Source organism: Jaculus jaculus, chromosome 1, assembly GCF_020740685.1.
Source record: "Jaculus jaculus isolate mJacJac1 chromosome 1, mJacJac1.mat.Y.cur, whole genome shotgun sequence".
Lineage (NCBI taxonomy): Eukaryota > Metazoa > Chordata > Mammalia > Rodentia > Dipodidae > Jaculus > Jaculus jaculus.
In genome coordinates, this window is record NC_059102.1 from 65,921,741 (window position 1) to 65,937,163 (window position 15,423).

Below are 15,423 nucleotides of genomic sequence, written 5' to 3' on the forward strand. Positions count from 1 at the left end.
GGAAGTTCTCTTAATGTCAGTGACAAAACTTTTCATCATACATCAGGGTCCATCCTGAAATGTGTTTTAACACCAGATAATTTTACCTTGGTTTGGACTAAACTCATAGAACAAGAAAATGGTTTTCTAAGGAACATAAAAATTGAGCGTGGGTGGTTATGGACCAATTTCTCTTTATTTGTTTCTTTTGTTTTGCTTGACTTATTTGACTAGCTAGAGAATTCCAATACAAGTGATATTTCTAAATTTTGAGGCATTAGTAATTGTATTTTCCTATACTAAAACTCAGTTTAAAGCCTAGAACTTTTGAATTAAGCTAAAACAGCAAACAAGTGCACCCCCAGTAGGGGTTACTCCTGTCTGCAAGAGGAGCTGCCAATTAATGGCCTTTTGGGTCTTCCTTACATGACAGAAGAAGGTTGAATTATTTTATTGAAAATTCCCTATTGTATTGTAAATTGTCATTTGTATGCAGCGGCTGCAGTCAGAATAATGTGCTTTACCTCTCTCAGCAGGTTTTAAACACTTTTCTCTTCATTTCTGTTGCTCCAGCGTACAATCAATCTATTCTTATAATTACTGATTTCTTTAGCGTACATACAATGACATTAACTTTCTAGCTTCATATCCCCATTATTATTTTATATACACTTAAGAAACATGAAAGGGGTCTTGGATTGTTGTTGATTTTACTTTGCAACTTGGATAATTGGTTAGTCCTATAATTAATTTTCCCACTGATCTGGGTGAAACCTTGTCATTTTGCTTGATAGAAATCACTTTTTCTTCTGTCGGGTGTGGTGACTCATGCTTTAAATCCCAACACTCTGGAAGTTGACATAGGAGGATTGCTATGAGTTCCTGTGAGTTTGAGGCCACCTTAAGACTACATGGTGGATTCCAGATCAGCCCAGGCTACAGTGAGATCCTACCTAAAATTCACTCTTTCATTTTAGGAAGCCTTCCCTACCCAGAAAGTCATTTTCATTATCTGTTCTGTCTTCCTGCTCTTGTAGATACATTCTTCTCTGAAGATAAGTGTCTTGTATTTCCTTTATCAATGGCTACTGAATTGAGTGTGATGATTGATTTATGTAGAGGAAGGAAACTTTTTCTCTTTAACCAGGGCAGTTTCTTCATTTGCCCAAGATATAAATTTGGTCCTTCTGTTTAAGGATCACCAAGTAGAGGTTCATTTCCAACACTCACATCTGAGAATTATTTGCAAGAACTCTTGGTGAGTGACCTTTTTTTTATTTTTTGCATGTGTAGATGTGGTGTGCATGCATGTATGCATGTTTATAGTCATGTGAGTGAATGTGTGTGCAAATACATATGTGTGCATACCCATGTAGACACATGTGTGTAGAGGCCAGAGGTTGGCATAAGGTGCCTTCCCCAACCATTTTCCTTTTATGGAAGGCAGAATCTCTCACTTGAAGTCGGAGTTTATTGATTAGTCTCTGGCTGCCTTGCCTTGGGGCTTGTCTCCACCCCCAAGCACTAGGATTGTAAGTGGGTCATCATGCCAACCCCAACCTGACTGGTTACTGGGGATCCAAACTCTGGTCCTCACACATATATGGCAAAGCATTTTATTCACTGAGCCATCCCTCCAGCACCTCTTTCAGTTATCTGTTTTGATGTAAGTGCTGGTAGTTACACTTAGAAGTTTAATAAGAAGCACTGCTCACAGTGACTCCTGGGGACATGCCCAGCTTCTGCTAAACCTAGCATGGGGCTCATCATCCCCCTGGGGTTTCACACAACCAGAAGGACATGGCAAACAGGGATAATCATGGGGTCAGTGCCTTGTTTCTGCAGCTGAAAACCTAATGGTAGAGAGGGATAACTTCAGCAGATTCATTGAGAAAATTCATCTAGAATTTACCAGACTATAAGCCACATCGAAGGAAAGCCATGGCAGAGAAGGGGAACAAGTCATAATAAGGTTTTAAAGTAATAGAATAACATGACAGTTAAAACACAAAATATATTAAAAATGAGTTTTCATATATGATATTTTTCTCTTTACCTTTGATTAAATGTACAAGAATTAGACCTTTTAGAACATACAAAGCAAATAAATGCACAGTAAATAAAACTCCACAGATCAACTTAAGAAAATGTGCATACAACATTGTAAGAAGAATAGAATTGGAAATGAGGTAAATGCTCATTTATTTTTAAAGATGAATAAATTTTTTACATTATTTTTAAATATGTCTACAAAGATCATGCGATCACGAGAACATGTTCCCTTCTTGATTGACTTCTTGATTCAAAATGTCTAAAAACAACTTGAGAAGCCAGTGTTTGTGTTCCTGTAGCACCTTTGTGGATCCCTTCTGGAAACAGCATTGCCTAATGATTGCTAACATGAGTTATGCAGCCAAGCACCACAGCTATGGAATCTGTCTCTACCATTGACTTGTATGCTTGAATGACTGTGAAACCCAAAGCCTCGGTTTTGTCCATAGATAAATGGTCATGAGACTGTTTCCTGCATACTATTTTTTCAAGACATATGACAGTATTGCATATAAAACAACAGTCCCTAGAACTGACTAGTGCTCACTATGTGTTGTTTGTTACTACAAGCTTAGTGAAATATGTACACTTTCAGCCAGATATGACAGCACATGCCTGTAATCCCAGCACTCAGAAGGCAGAGGTAGGAGGATCTCTGAGAGTTCCAAGGCTAGCCTGGAACTACAGCGTGAGTTCCAGGTCAGCCTAGGCTACAGTGAGACCCTATCTCTGGGAGAAACAAAAAGATTTATACTTTCTTAATTGAGACAGATTCTGTTTACAGAACTCCTCAGAATGTCAAGTCCATTTCATTTCCTTAAAAGATCGTGCACAAAAGGTACCTAGAAGTCATTCTTTAGGTATGTATTGTTGAAGGGTGTTGAAGTCAAGTTCACCTTGCTGGCAGAAATCACCTGACCAAGAGCAACTTGTGGGCAAAAAGGGTTTATTTGGCTTACAAACTCGAGGGGAAGCTCCATGATGGCAGGGAAAACGATGGCATGAGCAGAGGGTGAACTTCACCTCCTGGCCAACATCAGGTGGACAATAGCAACAGTAGAGCATGCCAAACATTGGGAAGAGGAAGCTGGCTATAACACTCATAAGCCCTCCCTCAACAATACAGTCCCTCCAGGAGGCGTTAATTCCCAAATTTCCATCAGCTAGGGTCCTAGCATTCAGAACACCTAAGATTATAGGGGACACCTTAATCAAACCACCACAAAGAGTAATTGTTAATCATCCCAGGAAGAAACTCTGTTCAGATGTTATGGGTGGATCAAGAGTCAAGAGGAGCAATTTCCTCTTTTCCTTTCTGTCTGTAAGATTTTGCCTTTTCGTGGTTGCTTGCTGCAAAAGTCTTGAACATTCATCCTGACTAGAAATGAATGGTCTTAGCTTTGCCAGGCCAGGGAGTGTAAGCCAAAGGTTTTGCAGAAGGGCATGATATTCATAGAGGACTCTATCTTACCATTGTGGCTATGGCATCTCCACAGAGGGCACTCAGATTTTTCTCTGTGCTTTTTCTATGTATTATTTTAAAGTTTATTTTGTTTATTTTTACTTATTTATCAGTGACAGAGAGAGAGAAAGAGAGAGAGAGAGAATGGGGACACCAGGGCCTCCAGCCACTGCAGACAAACTCCGGACGCGTGCACCCCCTTGTGCATCTGGCTAACGTGGGTCCTGGAGAATTGAGCCTTGAACCGGGTTCCTTAGGCTTCACAGGCAAACGCTTAACTGCTAAGCCATCTCTCCAGCCCCTTCTTCTTTTTTTCTTTTTAAATTTATGTATTTTTATATATTTATTTGAGAGGACAGACACAGAGAGAAAGAGGGAGAGAGAGAGAATTGTCGTGCCAGGGCCTCCAGCCACTGAAAATGAACTCCAGATGTATGCGCCCCCTTGTGCATCTGGCTAGCATGGGTCCTGGGGAATTAAGCCTCGAACCAGGGTCCTTAGGCTTCACAGGCAAGTGCTTAACCGCTAAGCCATCTCTTCAGCCCTCCAGCCCCTTTTTCTGTGTATTACCAGAAAGATCTGTTCCTGAATCTTGAAAGTATAACTCAGTCTTCACCTCTACATCTTCCCTATGAGCATAAGTGCAATAAAAAGAAATATACAGATCATACCTTCCCACAACCAGGAATCCTCTTGGGATACTGCCAGTAACTAAAACTTGTCTTCCTAAATTAACCTATGACTAACTACTGAGTAAATTAATTATCTTCCCAGAGACAGAAATATAACTTATGCCAAATTTATTGGTTTCTTGTATTATCCTCCCTATTTGGGGGAATTTTTTTAATTGATCATTTCCAAGGTCAGATGCATTATCAGGTATCCGAGTAAAATCATCCAGTCACCTCCTTCTTTCCACATGTAGTTCCAGTTTCCTTATGCTGAGTTCTTCCTTCTGATTCCAAGCACTCAGCTGAGAACCAGTAACTTATTTCTTCAGGCTCAGTTCAATGCAGGAGACTTTCTGAAAAAAACTGCTAGGATTCAGCTGTTCCAGGTACAACTGACTGTTACATTTTTGTACTGAGGCTAAGGAAAGATGCATGTCTCCTAATGGTCAGAGCCTATCTTTGATATTTCTGCAGAAATCATGCCTGGTGATAGTTAATATGGAAAAGTTATTTCTATTCTCTGTTTTTGTAAAACTTCCTCAAATACAGACATTTTAATTGTGTGTTAATGTTTTGTTTAAATTACTAGATCAATTTACACATTTTTAAAATCTTTTGGTACACTATTTGCTTGTGGGAAAAACAAATAAAGGTAATGTATGTTCATTGGGGAGGCTTGTACTGAACCTGGAATAAGTGGCAGGGAGATCTTTGCAAAAGGAGCTTTTTTGTGGTCACTTTGGCCTTTCACCCATGTATCTATAACAGGAAAGAGAACATTCAGTCACCAGCATCCCATCACAGGCAGAGGCAGGGCATTGTATGTTAAGGTCAGCATTCAAAATTAGCTTCCTCATATCTCCTGCAGTGATTCAAGTCAATAAAGGCCAAAACATGTTATATATTTTAGAAACAAAATTTCCCTTCCTTCTGGGATCTACCACACATCTCTCTCCTTTTCTTGAGAGTTTCCTACTTATGAGTGTCTAAAATTGGTTCTTAATAAATGTTATATTTAAACAGAATGAGAATTCTGTTTTCATTGTTACCATATTCTTTTATGTAAAACTTATAGCATTTAATGTTATTTTTATTTATTTATTTATTTATTTATTTATTTATTTGAGAGGGAGAGAGAACGAGTGAATGAGCATACCAGGGTTTTTAGCCACTGCAAACAAACATCAGATGTATGTGGCACTTTGTGCATCTAGCTTCATGGGTCCTGGGGAATTGAGCCGGGCTTCTTTGGCTTTGCCTTAACCACTAAGCCATCTATGCACCCCAGTTCTTACATTCTTAAAGTCCACAAAGTTGGGTTTTAATTTCCTAACTGTAAGTTCTTAAAAAAAAAAAAAAATAGGCTATATAATCTTACCCCTCCGAAAACATTGACCAGGTCACTACCAACTCCCTATTTTCAGCCTGAGAGTGTAAAACATGAGTATCTGAACTCAATAGTTCTTGTCTTTGCCTGTTTTCATGATAATCAAACCACCAAATAAGAGCAGCAATGCAGTTGTGTTCTGCCTCTCACTTCTTAAGAGTTTATTATACACCACTGCTAATTGACCCTCTTTAAGTGATTCAGTTAGCACACAAAGTAAAGTCAATATTAGCATCCACATAGCAAATGAGTAAATTGAGAGTTGAGAGGTTAATTTTACAAAGGAAATGAAGGAGCTACGATCTGATCAGTGCCCCCCTCTTTTCTAGGATAACATCCTCCAAATTGCAGATATGGTAGTTGTGTTCAAGAAAAGAACAAAGTAAATCTGTTGTGTAGGCTTCACCATTAAATATTAGTGGTGATTAAGATAGTATTCCTCAGGGTAGAAGAATATCCATATATGAGCATATGACATACATATTGAGTAATTTGTTCCTTTTCTTCAAATGTTCGGTTCCATTCTGCAAATACTACTTTCAAAGAGAAGGTGGGAAATGAAAAACAATGACAATGAGCACATAGGCTGTGTGATCCTGAGTACCATGAGTCATGTTAGGTAACAGCTCAGCCCATGGCAGACATCAAGTCTCAAGTAAGTGTCCCTAGGAGGAGTACATGTATGTGCTGAGTCAATGCCTTGTAGTACACACTTAGTCTTGGGAAAACACCATAACTATCGTACATGCCTGGCTTCGTTCTGTGTATGTCCACGGTTAGCACTCCAGCTCTTCCTCCCTGAATGTGTGCCACTCAGGTGTTCCTTGTGCTCTTTAGTGCTAATGGCAGTGTTAGTGGTCCAGTGAATTACTGTAACGACCACTCACTACACTGTCATGGCTCTATAACATAGAGCCCAACTTTGGGTGCTATAACACATCGTTTTCCTTCAAGAACACTGAAAAATGGGACTAAATTTCAATTGAGAGTTTTCCATATCCTTCTCATATTTATACAGCATTAAACATTATTCTTTTGTAAACTGCAAGTCGATTACTTAGCTATATGGTTAAATAAAGAATGTTCCAGAGGTCTTCTGTTTTGATTTCCCTTACTATAAGTTTCTGATGATGATGAAAGCTTTTACACAGAGGACAGCGGCACCATACTGGGCAGCCATTTTGTTGAGAAAATGGGAAACCCTCACCCTTTCAAGAACTGAGCTACTGACTTCAAGCATATTGTTTCTTCAATTTAAGGTTACATTTTCTGCCTCCCATAGACTACTGTCACATCTCCATGGTGAGATCAAGAGTGACATTTGGCATTTGGATATCCAAACCCAAATCTCTGACCTCTTGTTTTTAATACTTTGCCATTTTATTTTGCTTTTTTAATTTGCTTGTGACTCTCTGCTTCCCCCACCTTTTTTTTTGGTACAATGATTCTTACCTTGTCTTTCCCCAGTCCGTTTCTGACCTGGAGAGACGTGCAGCATGTTATTGTCAGGACTTCCCGTGCGGGACATTTGAACGCTAATGACTGGAAAACCAATGCTGCTGGTTTTAAGGGTGAGAACCTCTTTCATATTCTGTCACAGGCAAAATATTTTTATTTTTCCCTCATTTTAAAGGAAGAGCAGGAAACTGAACCCCTGAAACAAACTTTTAAATTTTGTGCTCACATACAAAGAGCTCTTGATCTTTTAGTAAGAAAAAGGCAGATGGAATTTTTTTAAAATTAAAACTGTGCATATATAGCAGATTGCCTTGACTTCCTACATCATAGGTCATTTCTTTTTAAGAAATCAACCAATTCCCAAGTATCATTGGCCTATGGGACTCCTAATTAGCTTATTATTTGCTAACATTGCTGATCAGAGTAGAATTTATAACTGTGTGTTCTTGAGTTCCTCACCTTCCGTAATGATTGCTTCCACATAAACAGTAACTGGCATAAAGTGTTCACTTTAGGAAACTGTAATATCACGGTTAGACCATGCATCCTATAACAGCATGTTGTTACTTACTTTAATACTTCCACAGAAAATCAGGCTTAACTTTTCAGAGAGAAAACAAAATTTCTTACAAAGCTCCAAAACGTATAATCCTGTAGTTGTCTGCCATATACAGCAAAGATGAATGTTCCCCATAGCTGATATAGAGTATATTTCCCTCCAGAGGTCTTCTTAACAATGGCCATTATCTTTATTGTCACCGATACTATGTAATTTAATAGAACATTATGTAAGGCAGTTCTTATGATGAGGGTATTTATTAAGTTATAACAAAAATTACTTTTTGTCGGGTCCGCAGACTTAAATATACTCTCAAATAATTTTATATCATAATACGTGTCCCTATGAGTGAAGAACAGTGTACCATACTACAGGCGACATCTACTTATAAATTAAAATTCTGGCACTTGGGCCATTATAAACATGTTCAGTAATCCTGAGGAAATCATTTCATTGTTAAGAGCCCTAATTAACCCATATGTAAACACTATGAATAACATCTTCATATGATGTTTTACATAAGAGCTTAAATAGCCTTAAGGAACTATGTCTAATAAATGCAACTATTCATGCTGGAATGTATTATTTTTAAAAATTTTGCAAATTGCTTATTAGAAACTCATGCTTAGTCAAAACTTATGAATATATCAAGTAACCAACACCCCATGAACAGTTCTTTGGTTAACTTTATCAGCAAAGGTTTCATCTGTACTTAGGGAAAGAAGACTATCTCTCTGGTGTGGAGTGTGGCCATTTATTTCCTTGATTGCCAGCTGTACAATGAAGCTATTGTCAGTGAGCTTTGTGAACTAAAGAATGGCAAATTCCTACCGTAGGCCTACTGTCTAATGCCCACGTTGAGATATTCCAATCCCCAGATTGTAGTTGTATAAGCAGCATGAAAATTACTTGAAATTTCAGTTCTTCCAGAAAATCTAGACTGTAATTTGTCACATGTGTATTTCATTTTGATTATCTTCCACGTGCTCTCGAGGCCTGCTATACAAATCCATGAGTCCATGTGGGGAACAAGAGACCAACAACAGCCTTGGCTGGTTCAAGGCTGGAATGAACTTCGTAGTAGAAGTTCACAGACTAAGCCCATTGACCTCCGTGAAGCTGAGGAATCAACTTTATCCCAAATAAACGTCTTCGTTTTACTTGTTCCTTTTTGGCAACTTAAAAAGAGCAAATGGTTCTAATAAAACATGCAGCTCTTTTGAAAACCTCTATTGGTTTTGGATCCGGGAAAGCAGAGGATTTAGACTAAGTCACCAGACCCAAACATGAATCTGAAGGGGGCTTCTGGCAAAGAGGAAATTGTATTTTTCTTTTGCACGTGGCAATATTTAGTATAATATTTCACTTTTCTCTGAGATGGCTGCCAAGAATAACAATTGAAGTTCCCCTTTTCATAGATGAATTACTCTGCACAGTCTGGGCTCCCAGTGGAATTGTTTTGTAATTTTGTTAATGGCAACCCCATATTTCATCTAAACATGATCATAATAAGATGAATTTTATAGGAGTTATTTTCTTTCTTACTCTTAAACATTGCTATCCCCTCCAACGTGTTCCACAAATAAAAATGACTAGGGGAGAGGCAACATGCTTTAGGGAAGCACAGAATTCAGGCCACCAGGACTGGAGGAAAATAGACTGACTTTATGAAATAAAATCTAGAGGAACATAAAGACTTCGTGTTCAGAAGAGGTTCACATAACTAGAGCTCAGCAAGAGCTTCCCTTAATATAAAGTCAATCAGTGATTTCGGGGCATGCTTAGCAGAACTCCACGGCCACACCTTTCTCCTTTGGCAGGGAAAGCAGAAGTGGCCTGATGGCAGGATGGCCCCGGTGCGCACTTACCACTCCACTTAGATAAACACTGCCTGAAATGTGTGCAAGTAAAAAGTCACCTGTGCTTTCCTGGGCATTTTTTTGGTCCCCTAATGTTGAGCCCTTGGCTTAAAGAATATTAACAAATGGGGGTGCAATTTCACAAACTGCTTAGAAGGTCCATATGAGGTATGAACCCTCCAGTATCCAAGTTAGAGGTTCTTCTCATCAGGAAAAGCAGAGCCACTTAGAGTAGCAACCAGTTCTGTTTGGGGTTTTAACATCAGAAAAGCCGACTCCTTGAGTGAATAACAGTCTCTCACCACATCCTGCCAAACTATTTTGCACTGCCTTCCTGCCCTGTTTAAGGCATGTCCATATGTCACACACAGTAAGCAGACAGCGGAGCTGGGAGCTGTGCGCACTACACAGGTGTGGGGCTCGCTTGAAGGAGATCCTTACTCAGCGTGTGTGCTGTGGGCCTGGCATGGAGAAGAAATGCCCTCCCTAGCAGCTGCTACTGCTAACTTCCTGTGCTCAGGTTCCCATTTGGGAACCTCAAGAATGGGGCTCGCTGCAAACCCATCTCCCTGTAATAGTACTCTGCTCATGCCCCCTAGGCAAAATTAGTTCATAGGGAGGGATGTCCCAAAGGTATAAACCACAGTCAATAGTCACTGCTCCTTGGCTAATGCTATCTAACTGTTAACAATTTTTTTTCTTTTTTACTATTTTTGTTTATTTCAGAGAGACAGACTGAGAAAGAAGCAGAGAGAGAGAGAGAGAAAAAAATGGGCATGCCAGGGCTTCCCACCACTGCAGTACTCCAGAAGCATGAACCCCTTTTCACATATGGCTTTATGTGGGTACTAGAGAATCTGACCCGGGTCAGCAGGCTTTTCAAGCAAGCACCTTTAACCACCGAGCCATCTATCCAGCCCTGTTAGCAGCTTTAATTGAACTAAGATTATTCTGGCCTGTTGCATATAATTATCATCATCATCTCAATGTAATTATAGTATCTTTTCCAGCAGGCTCATATTTTAAGGCATAATGGAGTGAATACACACTGATATAAAGTGACTAATTGTCTAGTCTCCTTGTCCATCTTGTGACTAATTCTAGCCAAACCCCAGGCACCTTTTGAATTGTAGCACCTCCAGAGATAGTTTCGTGAAAAAAAAAGGGAGTGAATATAATGCACCCTTGTAAGATTCTACCCAAGGTTGTGTGTGTGAATAGGAATTTATGCATCATAATCCAGATGAGCAGATGTGTTATTCTATCACTGGAGAACTAAAATTCAAATCCCAGTATGTTATTACTGACTAGCATTCACAATATCAGAAGATGACTGTGGCATTAACTGTTTGGGATTTTATCAGGATTATTTCTTCTCTCCCTTGATCCCTCCCCTTTGCTCTCATGAAAAGTCCTTTCTGATTGGTTTTGTTTTCCATACATTTTAACCCTCCCCCATGCTCCTTAACATGCACCAACCAATTAGCTATTTCAGAAAGCAGGGCCTTTACCGCCCAGGTGGCTTTCTTTACAAAATCTAATTCATGACTTATGGATCCATAAGTGTTCCCTGGGCACCTTCAGCCTTCTAGACCAACATATATTGAAATGAACCCAGACAGTCAAGAGATTGACAGGAGTACCATGACCTTGCCCAGTGTTATCTGGCATCCCATAATTTACAAGGAGACACAGAAACTAACATAGACCTTTTCGGGTTTTTGAGATAATATTTCACCTGCTAAGTAGCTGGCTCTGGCCTCATATTCACAACAATCCTATCTTAGCCTCCCAAATACTGAGAATGTAGATGTGTGCCATGTCCAATGACATGCACCTATTTTGAGTGTCAGTCTAAGCCTAATCAATCCCTGCCGATGACATTAGATGGTTGCGTTGATGATTCTGCAGCCATCCACAGCAGCAAGCATCTCAGGCAGAGAGCACCTGTTGTATCTCATATGTGTTTTGAATTCCTTACCCTACCATGTGGGAAGTGTACCCCCAGAAGGTCATGCCCAAGATGTTCATTCAGACTTCCCTTAGAGTTAGGAGACTGTAGTATTTGTGGAAGAAGCGAGCTTTTTCTAGGGATCTCCTCTTTTCTGCTGCTTTACTCTGAGGTAACCACAACCAACCATCCCTGCACCCTCACAACACCTGGGCTATGTGGCTGATTCTGCACCCCGCATCCAGAGCTTTGGTCAAGGATGCAGTTGTGATTATATTAAAATGCATGATCAGTGCTCAAGCTTTGTGTCAAGGTATTTGTATTTGGATGATGTGACTGTATGCAGTTAAAGTCTCTTACATCTAGGAACAGGAATAGACATCAGATAATAAATTAGGACCTTCTGTCATCTTTACTAGGCGAAAGAATGAAAAAAATGTCATTGAAACTCAAAAAATGACAACTAAGTGAGAGAGGTTACCACGCCTTCCATTTCACTGCCCTCCCAGACTATGTAAGTCTCTTTTTTTCTACCAGCATGTTGCTGAAACCTTCCCCACCCCCACTGACTCTGTGACCACAACTAAACTACTAGATTTTTTTTTAAATTTCTAACTGGTTGATTTCCCCCACTGTGGGAAAAACAGTGGACAGTCTAACATGACTTCTTAGCATCCAAGGTCTTAACTTTTAATAACCTTTATTATTTTTTGTTGCCATTTTAGTTGTCATTTTGTTTCCACTGGTAGGGATGGTAATTTTAATATGTTCCAATATATTTTAATGTCTCCTGTCTTGCTTTTTATTTGTAACACTTATTAAAAAGAATTAAGTGTTGAAAGTATTAAGCATGCCATATGTTGAATCAAAAATGAAAGGTTTTTGTTTAATTGTTTTTGTTTGAAAGTATGAAATGATTTCTAACATGTTGCCTTTGAAAGGGGAAATTTTCATTTTATTTCGTTATTTCACTCACTGTTCAAATAATGTTTCTTTGCCATCCAGCATGGGGATTCACTGTTGGTGGTTGTGATCAAAGCCACATAATGTCCTAATGTGTAATGCTTTAAATGATAATCTGCACATCATGTTTTTGAAGAAAGGTCAAAGTGACATGTTGTTCATCTGGTCAATGTCAAAAATGGGATTAGAATCAGATGCTTGACTTCAGTCCTAACCCATTTGCACAAGAGAGACACTTATTACTTGGAAAGACAAGGGGATTAAATAGGAATGATAATACTGATCAAATTTGCTAACAGAAAATGCCGCTTGATTTTTTTCAGTGCTCTATCTTTTCTATCATTGTTTTCTGTGAACTTGTATTCATTTCATATATGTATGTATGTATCATGTTGAGACATATTTCTATTGACTAATTTTTTAATTTACTGACAATATATATGAGCTTATCTTCTAGCTTATTTAGGAATATTTACCTGTTTTCTTTTGTCTGGTGGATGATTTACCTCATCTACATGGCAATAGTGAGACACTGAGAAGAAGCCCTGCTTACTTTTTATTACTCCAAAATGTCTACTTGACCTCAAAATATTCATCTCACATCTACCAAGTACTTGAGGCTTCAAAGCATTGACTGCATTTCCTGTTCACTGGTCTCTCACTGAGTAGCATTTGATTTCCTAGACTTGTACAATTGGTGCTTTGTGTGTGTGTGTTTGTGTCCAGAGAAATTTGAATGCACACAGTTTCATCCTTAAATTCACCTCCAACACTGGAGGCATAGCTCAGTGGCAAAGCTCTAGTCTAACATGATGCTCCAAGCCCTAGCCTCACACACATTCTCACACACACACACACACACCACAAAGTAGAATTAAAATCATGGTTTTCCTATTCCCTGTTACTTCAATGCAAGATATAATTAGTTAATTGAGGAGAGTTTTGGGAGTGGTTTTGTGGGTCTGCCACAATCTTCAGAACCCCATGACATTTACTGTGGTCTTTGAAAAAGCCAATTCAGAATTTGTACTTTGGTTTCTGTGGAATAAGGGTAGCTAATACCAAACATAATGAAAAAGCTGAGTTGATTAAAAATGGAAAATGCCAACATAAAAAGAGTCCTAATAATATATTTTTGTACATTTTCCACTAGAAGATAAAGGTACACAACTATGTTGTCAACTGCTGTGTTCTTTAGGAGTAGAAATTATATTATGGGACCTTAAACTGGCTAGAGGATAATATATTTTATTTAAAATGAGAGCTAATATGCATTTAAATGTTTTTTCCTCCCACAATCTTATACCAATAAGGCAACTTGAGCTCTCTCTAGAAATGTATGAGTATCATTTGGACATCCCCAAAGTTGTAATTAATGGCATCAGGATAGGAATGGATAGAAAATGTACTATAGTTACATACTATCAGGCATTCTGCTGATTGTTATTAGTAATCAATATACCATATAAAACCATGAGTAGAAAATTTGCTTTGACAATATTCAAAAGCTTTTGTCCTTAAGAAAAAGTTTATACCTCTTTTGTATAAGTACCTAAAGAACTCAAATTACAAATTTTAAAGAGGATGGAACTCTTCTCTCAGTACACAAGTTTGACTGTCCTTAAGAATAGCAGATCATGGCGCCAGGTGTGGTGGTGCACGCCTTTAATTCCAGCCCTTTGGAGGCAGAGGTAGGAGGATTGCCTTGAGTTCAAGGCCACGCTGAGACTACATTGTGAAACCCAGGTCAGCCTGGACTAGAGTAAAATCCTACCTCAAAAAAGAAGAAAAAAATAAAGAATAGCACATCATGATATGCTGTAGTGACAGTTGATATTTTATGCAATGATAAAACCACTGCCCCTAAGCACAGAGATTACAGAGCCATTAGCAGAGCCTTGCTGCTGGTCAGAAAGTGTGCTGGGCTACACAGCAATGCAGTAAATGTCTTTAAACCACTGATTCTGAAATCCACTTACAAAATGAGATATAAATAATTTAAGACAAAACAAAAATATTATCAGAATACACTCATATTGTCTTCAGAAGATCTCTCTTGAATTTAACAATCATTTTCCTATTTGTTTGAAATAAGAAACTCACCCAGAATACTAGTTTCAGAGCTTGTGCTATAGTTAGACAACCTGAGATTAAATCCACTTTAAAAAACTCTTCAGGGCTGGAGAGATGGCTTAGCAGTTGAGTGCTTGCCTGTGAAGCCTAAGGATCCCGGTTTGAGGCTTGATTGCCCAGGACCCACGTTAGCCAGATGTACAAGGGGGCACACCCATCTGGAGTTTGTTTGCAGTGGCTGGAGGCCCTGGCGTGCCCATTCTCTCTCACTCTCTCTCTCTCTCTATCTGCCTCTTTCTCTCTCTGTCTGTCTTTCTCAAATAAATAAATAACCAAAGAAATTTTTAAAAAAACACTTCAACAGTACATCTGGTCATCTTCATGCTTAACCCAACTTTATTAAGACAAGTATATTGTAGTGAAAGCACTGTTTTATGGTTTGATGCATTTTAATAAATCTATGTATGTAAGTTTCCATCACCACAGTCAAGATGAAGATCATTTCTGTAGTCCTAACAATTCTTATTTCCCTTTCCTGTTCCCTGATTCATATGCACTGTGCAGCCATTGATCTTCCACTTGTCACTAGAGATTAGAATATTTTCTGTAGGCTTTCATGTAACTAAGGTTAGTTGAGTATGGATTCTTTATCTCCATTTAACGTTTTTAGATATCTTTATGCTATTGTGTTGAAAGTCCATTCCTTTTGTTAACTAAAAGTCACCTCATGAATGTGCTGCAATTTGTATCTTATACTTTCTCATAGATAGCTTTTTTGCTTCCAATGTAGAGTACTATGGAAGAAACTTCTATGGGTAATCATGTACAAGTCTTTGTATGGACAAATTCTATTTTTAAAAACTATTGAATTAAAAAAACTATGTCATTTCAATGGAGCCTTGTAAGAGTAAGGGGTGATCCAAATGGCTAACAAGCTGTAGGCCATTGCAGAAAAGGCAAATTACATGCATAAGACATGACCAAACTGAGCTTCATGGTGCACACCATG

The 15,423-nt window shown here is 38.7% G+C and overlaps 1 protein-coding gene across 3 annotated transcripts in view; it reads left to right on the top strand.

Annotated features, from left to right (window-relative positions):
* Pcsk5 (proprotein convertase subtilisin/kexin type 5) overlaps positions 1–15,423 on the top strand; it is a 496,681-nt gene that overhangs the window by 250,836 nt on the left and 230,422 nt on the right. For all 3 annotated transcript variants that reach the window (XM_045145561.1, XM_045145571.1, XM_045145581.1), the window contains exon 10: positions 7,019–7,122. In XM_045145561.1, coding sequence (XP_045001496.1) covers positions 7,019–7,122 — 104 coding nt within the window. The remainder of the gene's footprint in view (positions 1–7,018; positions 7,123–15,423) is intronic.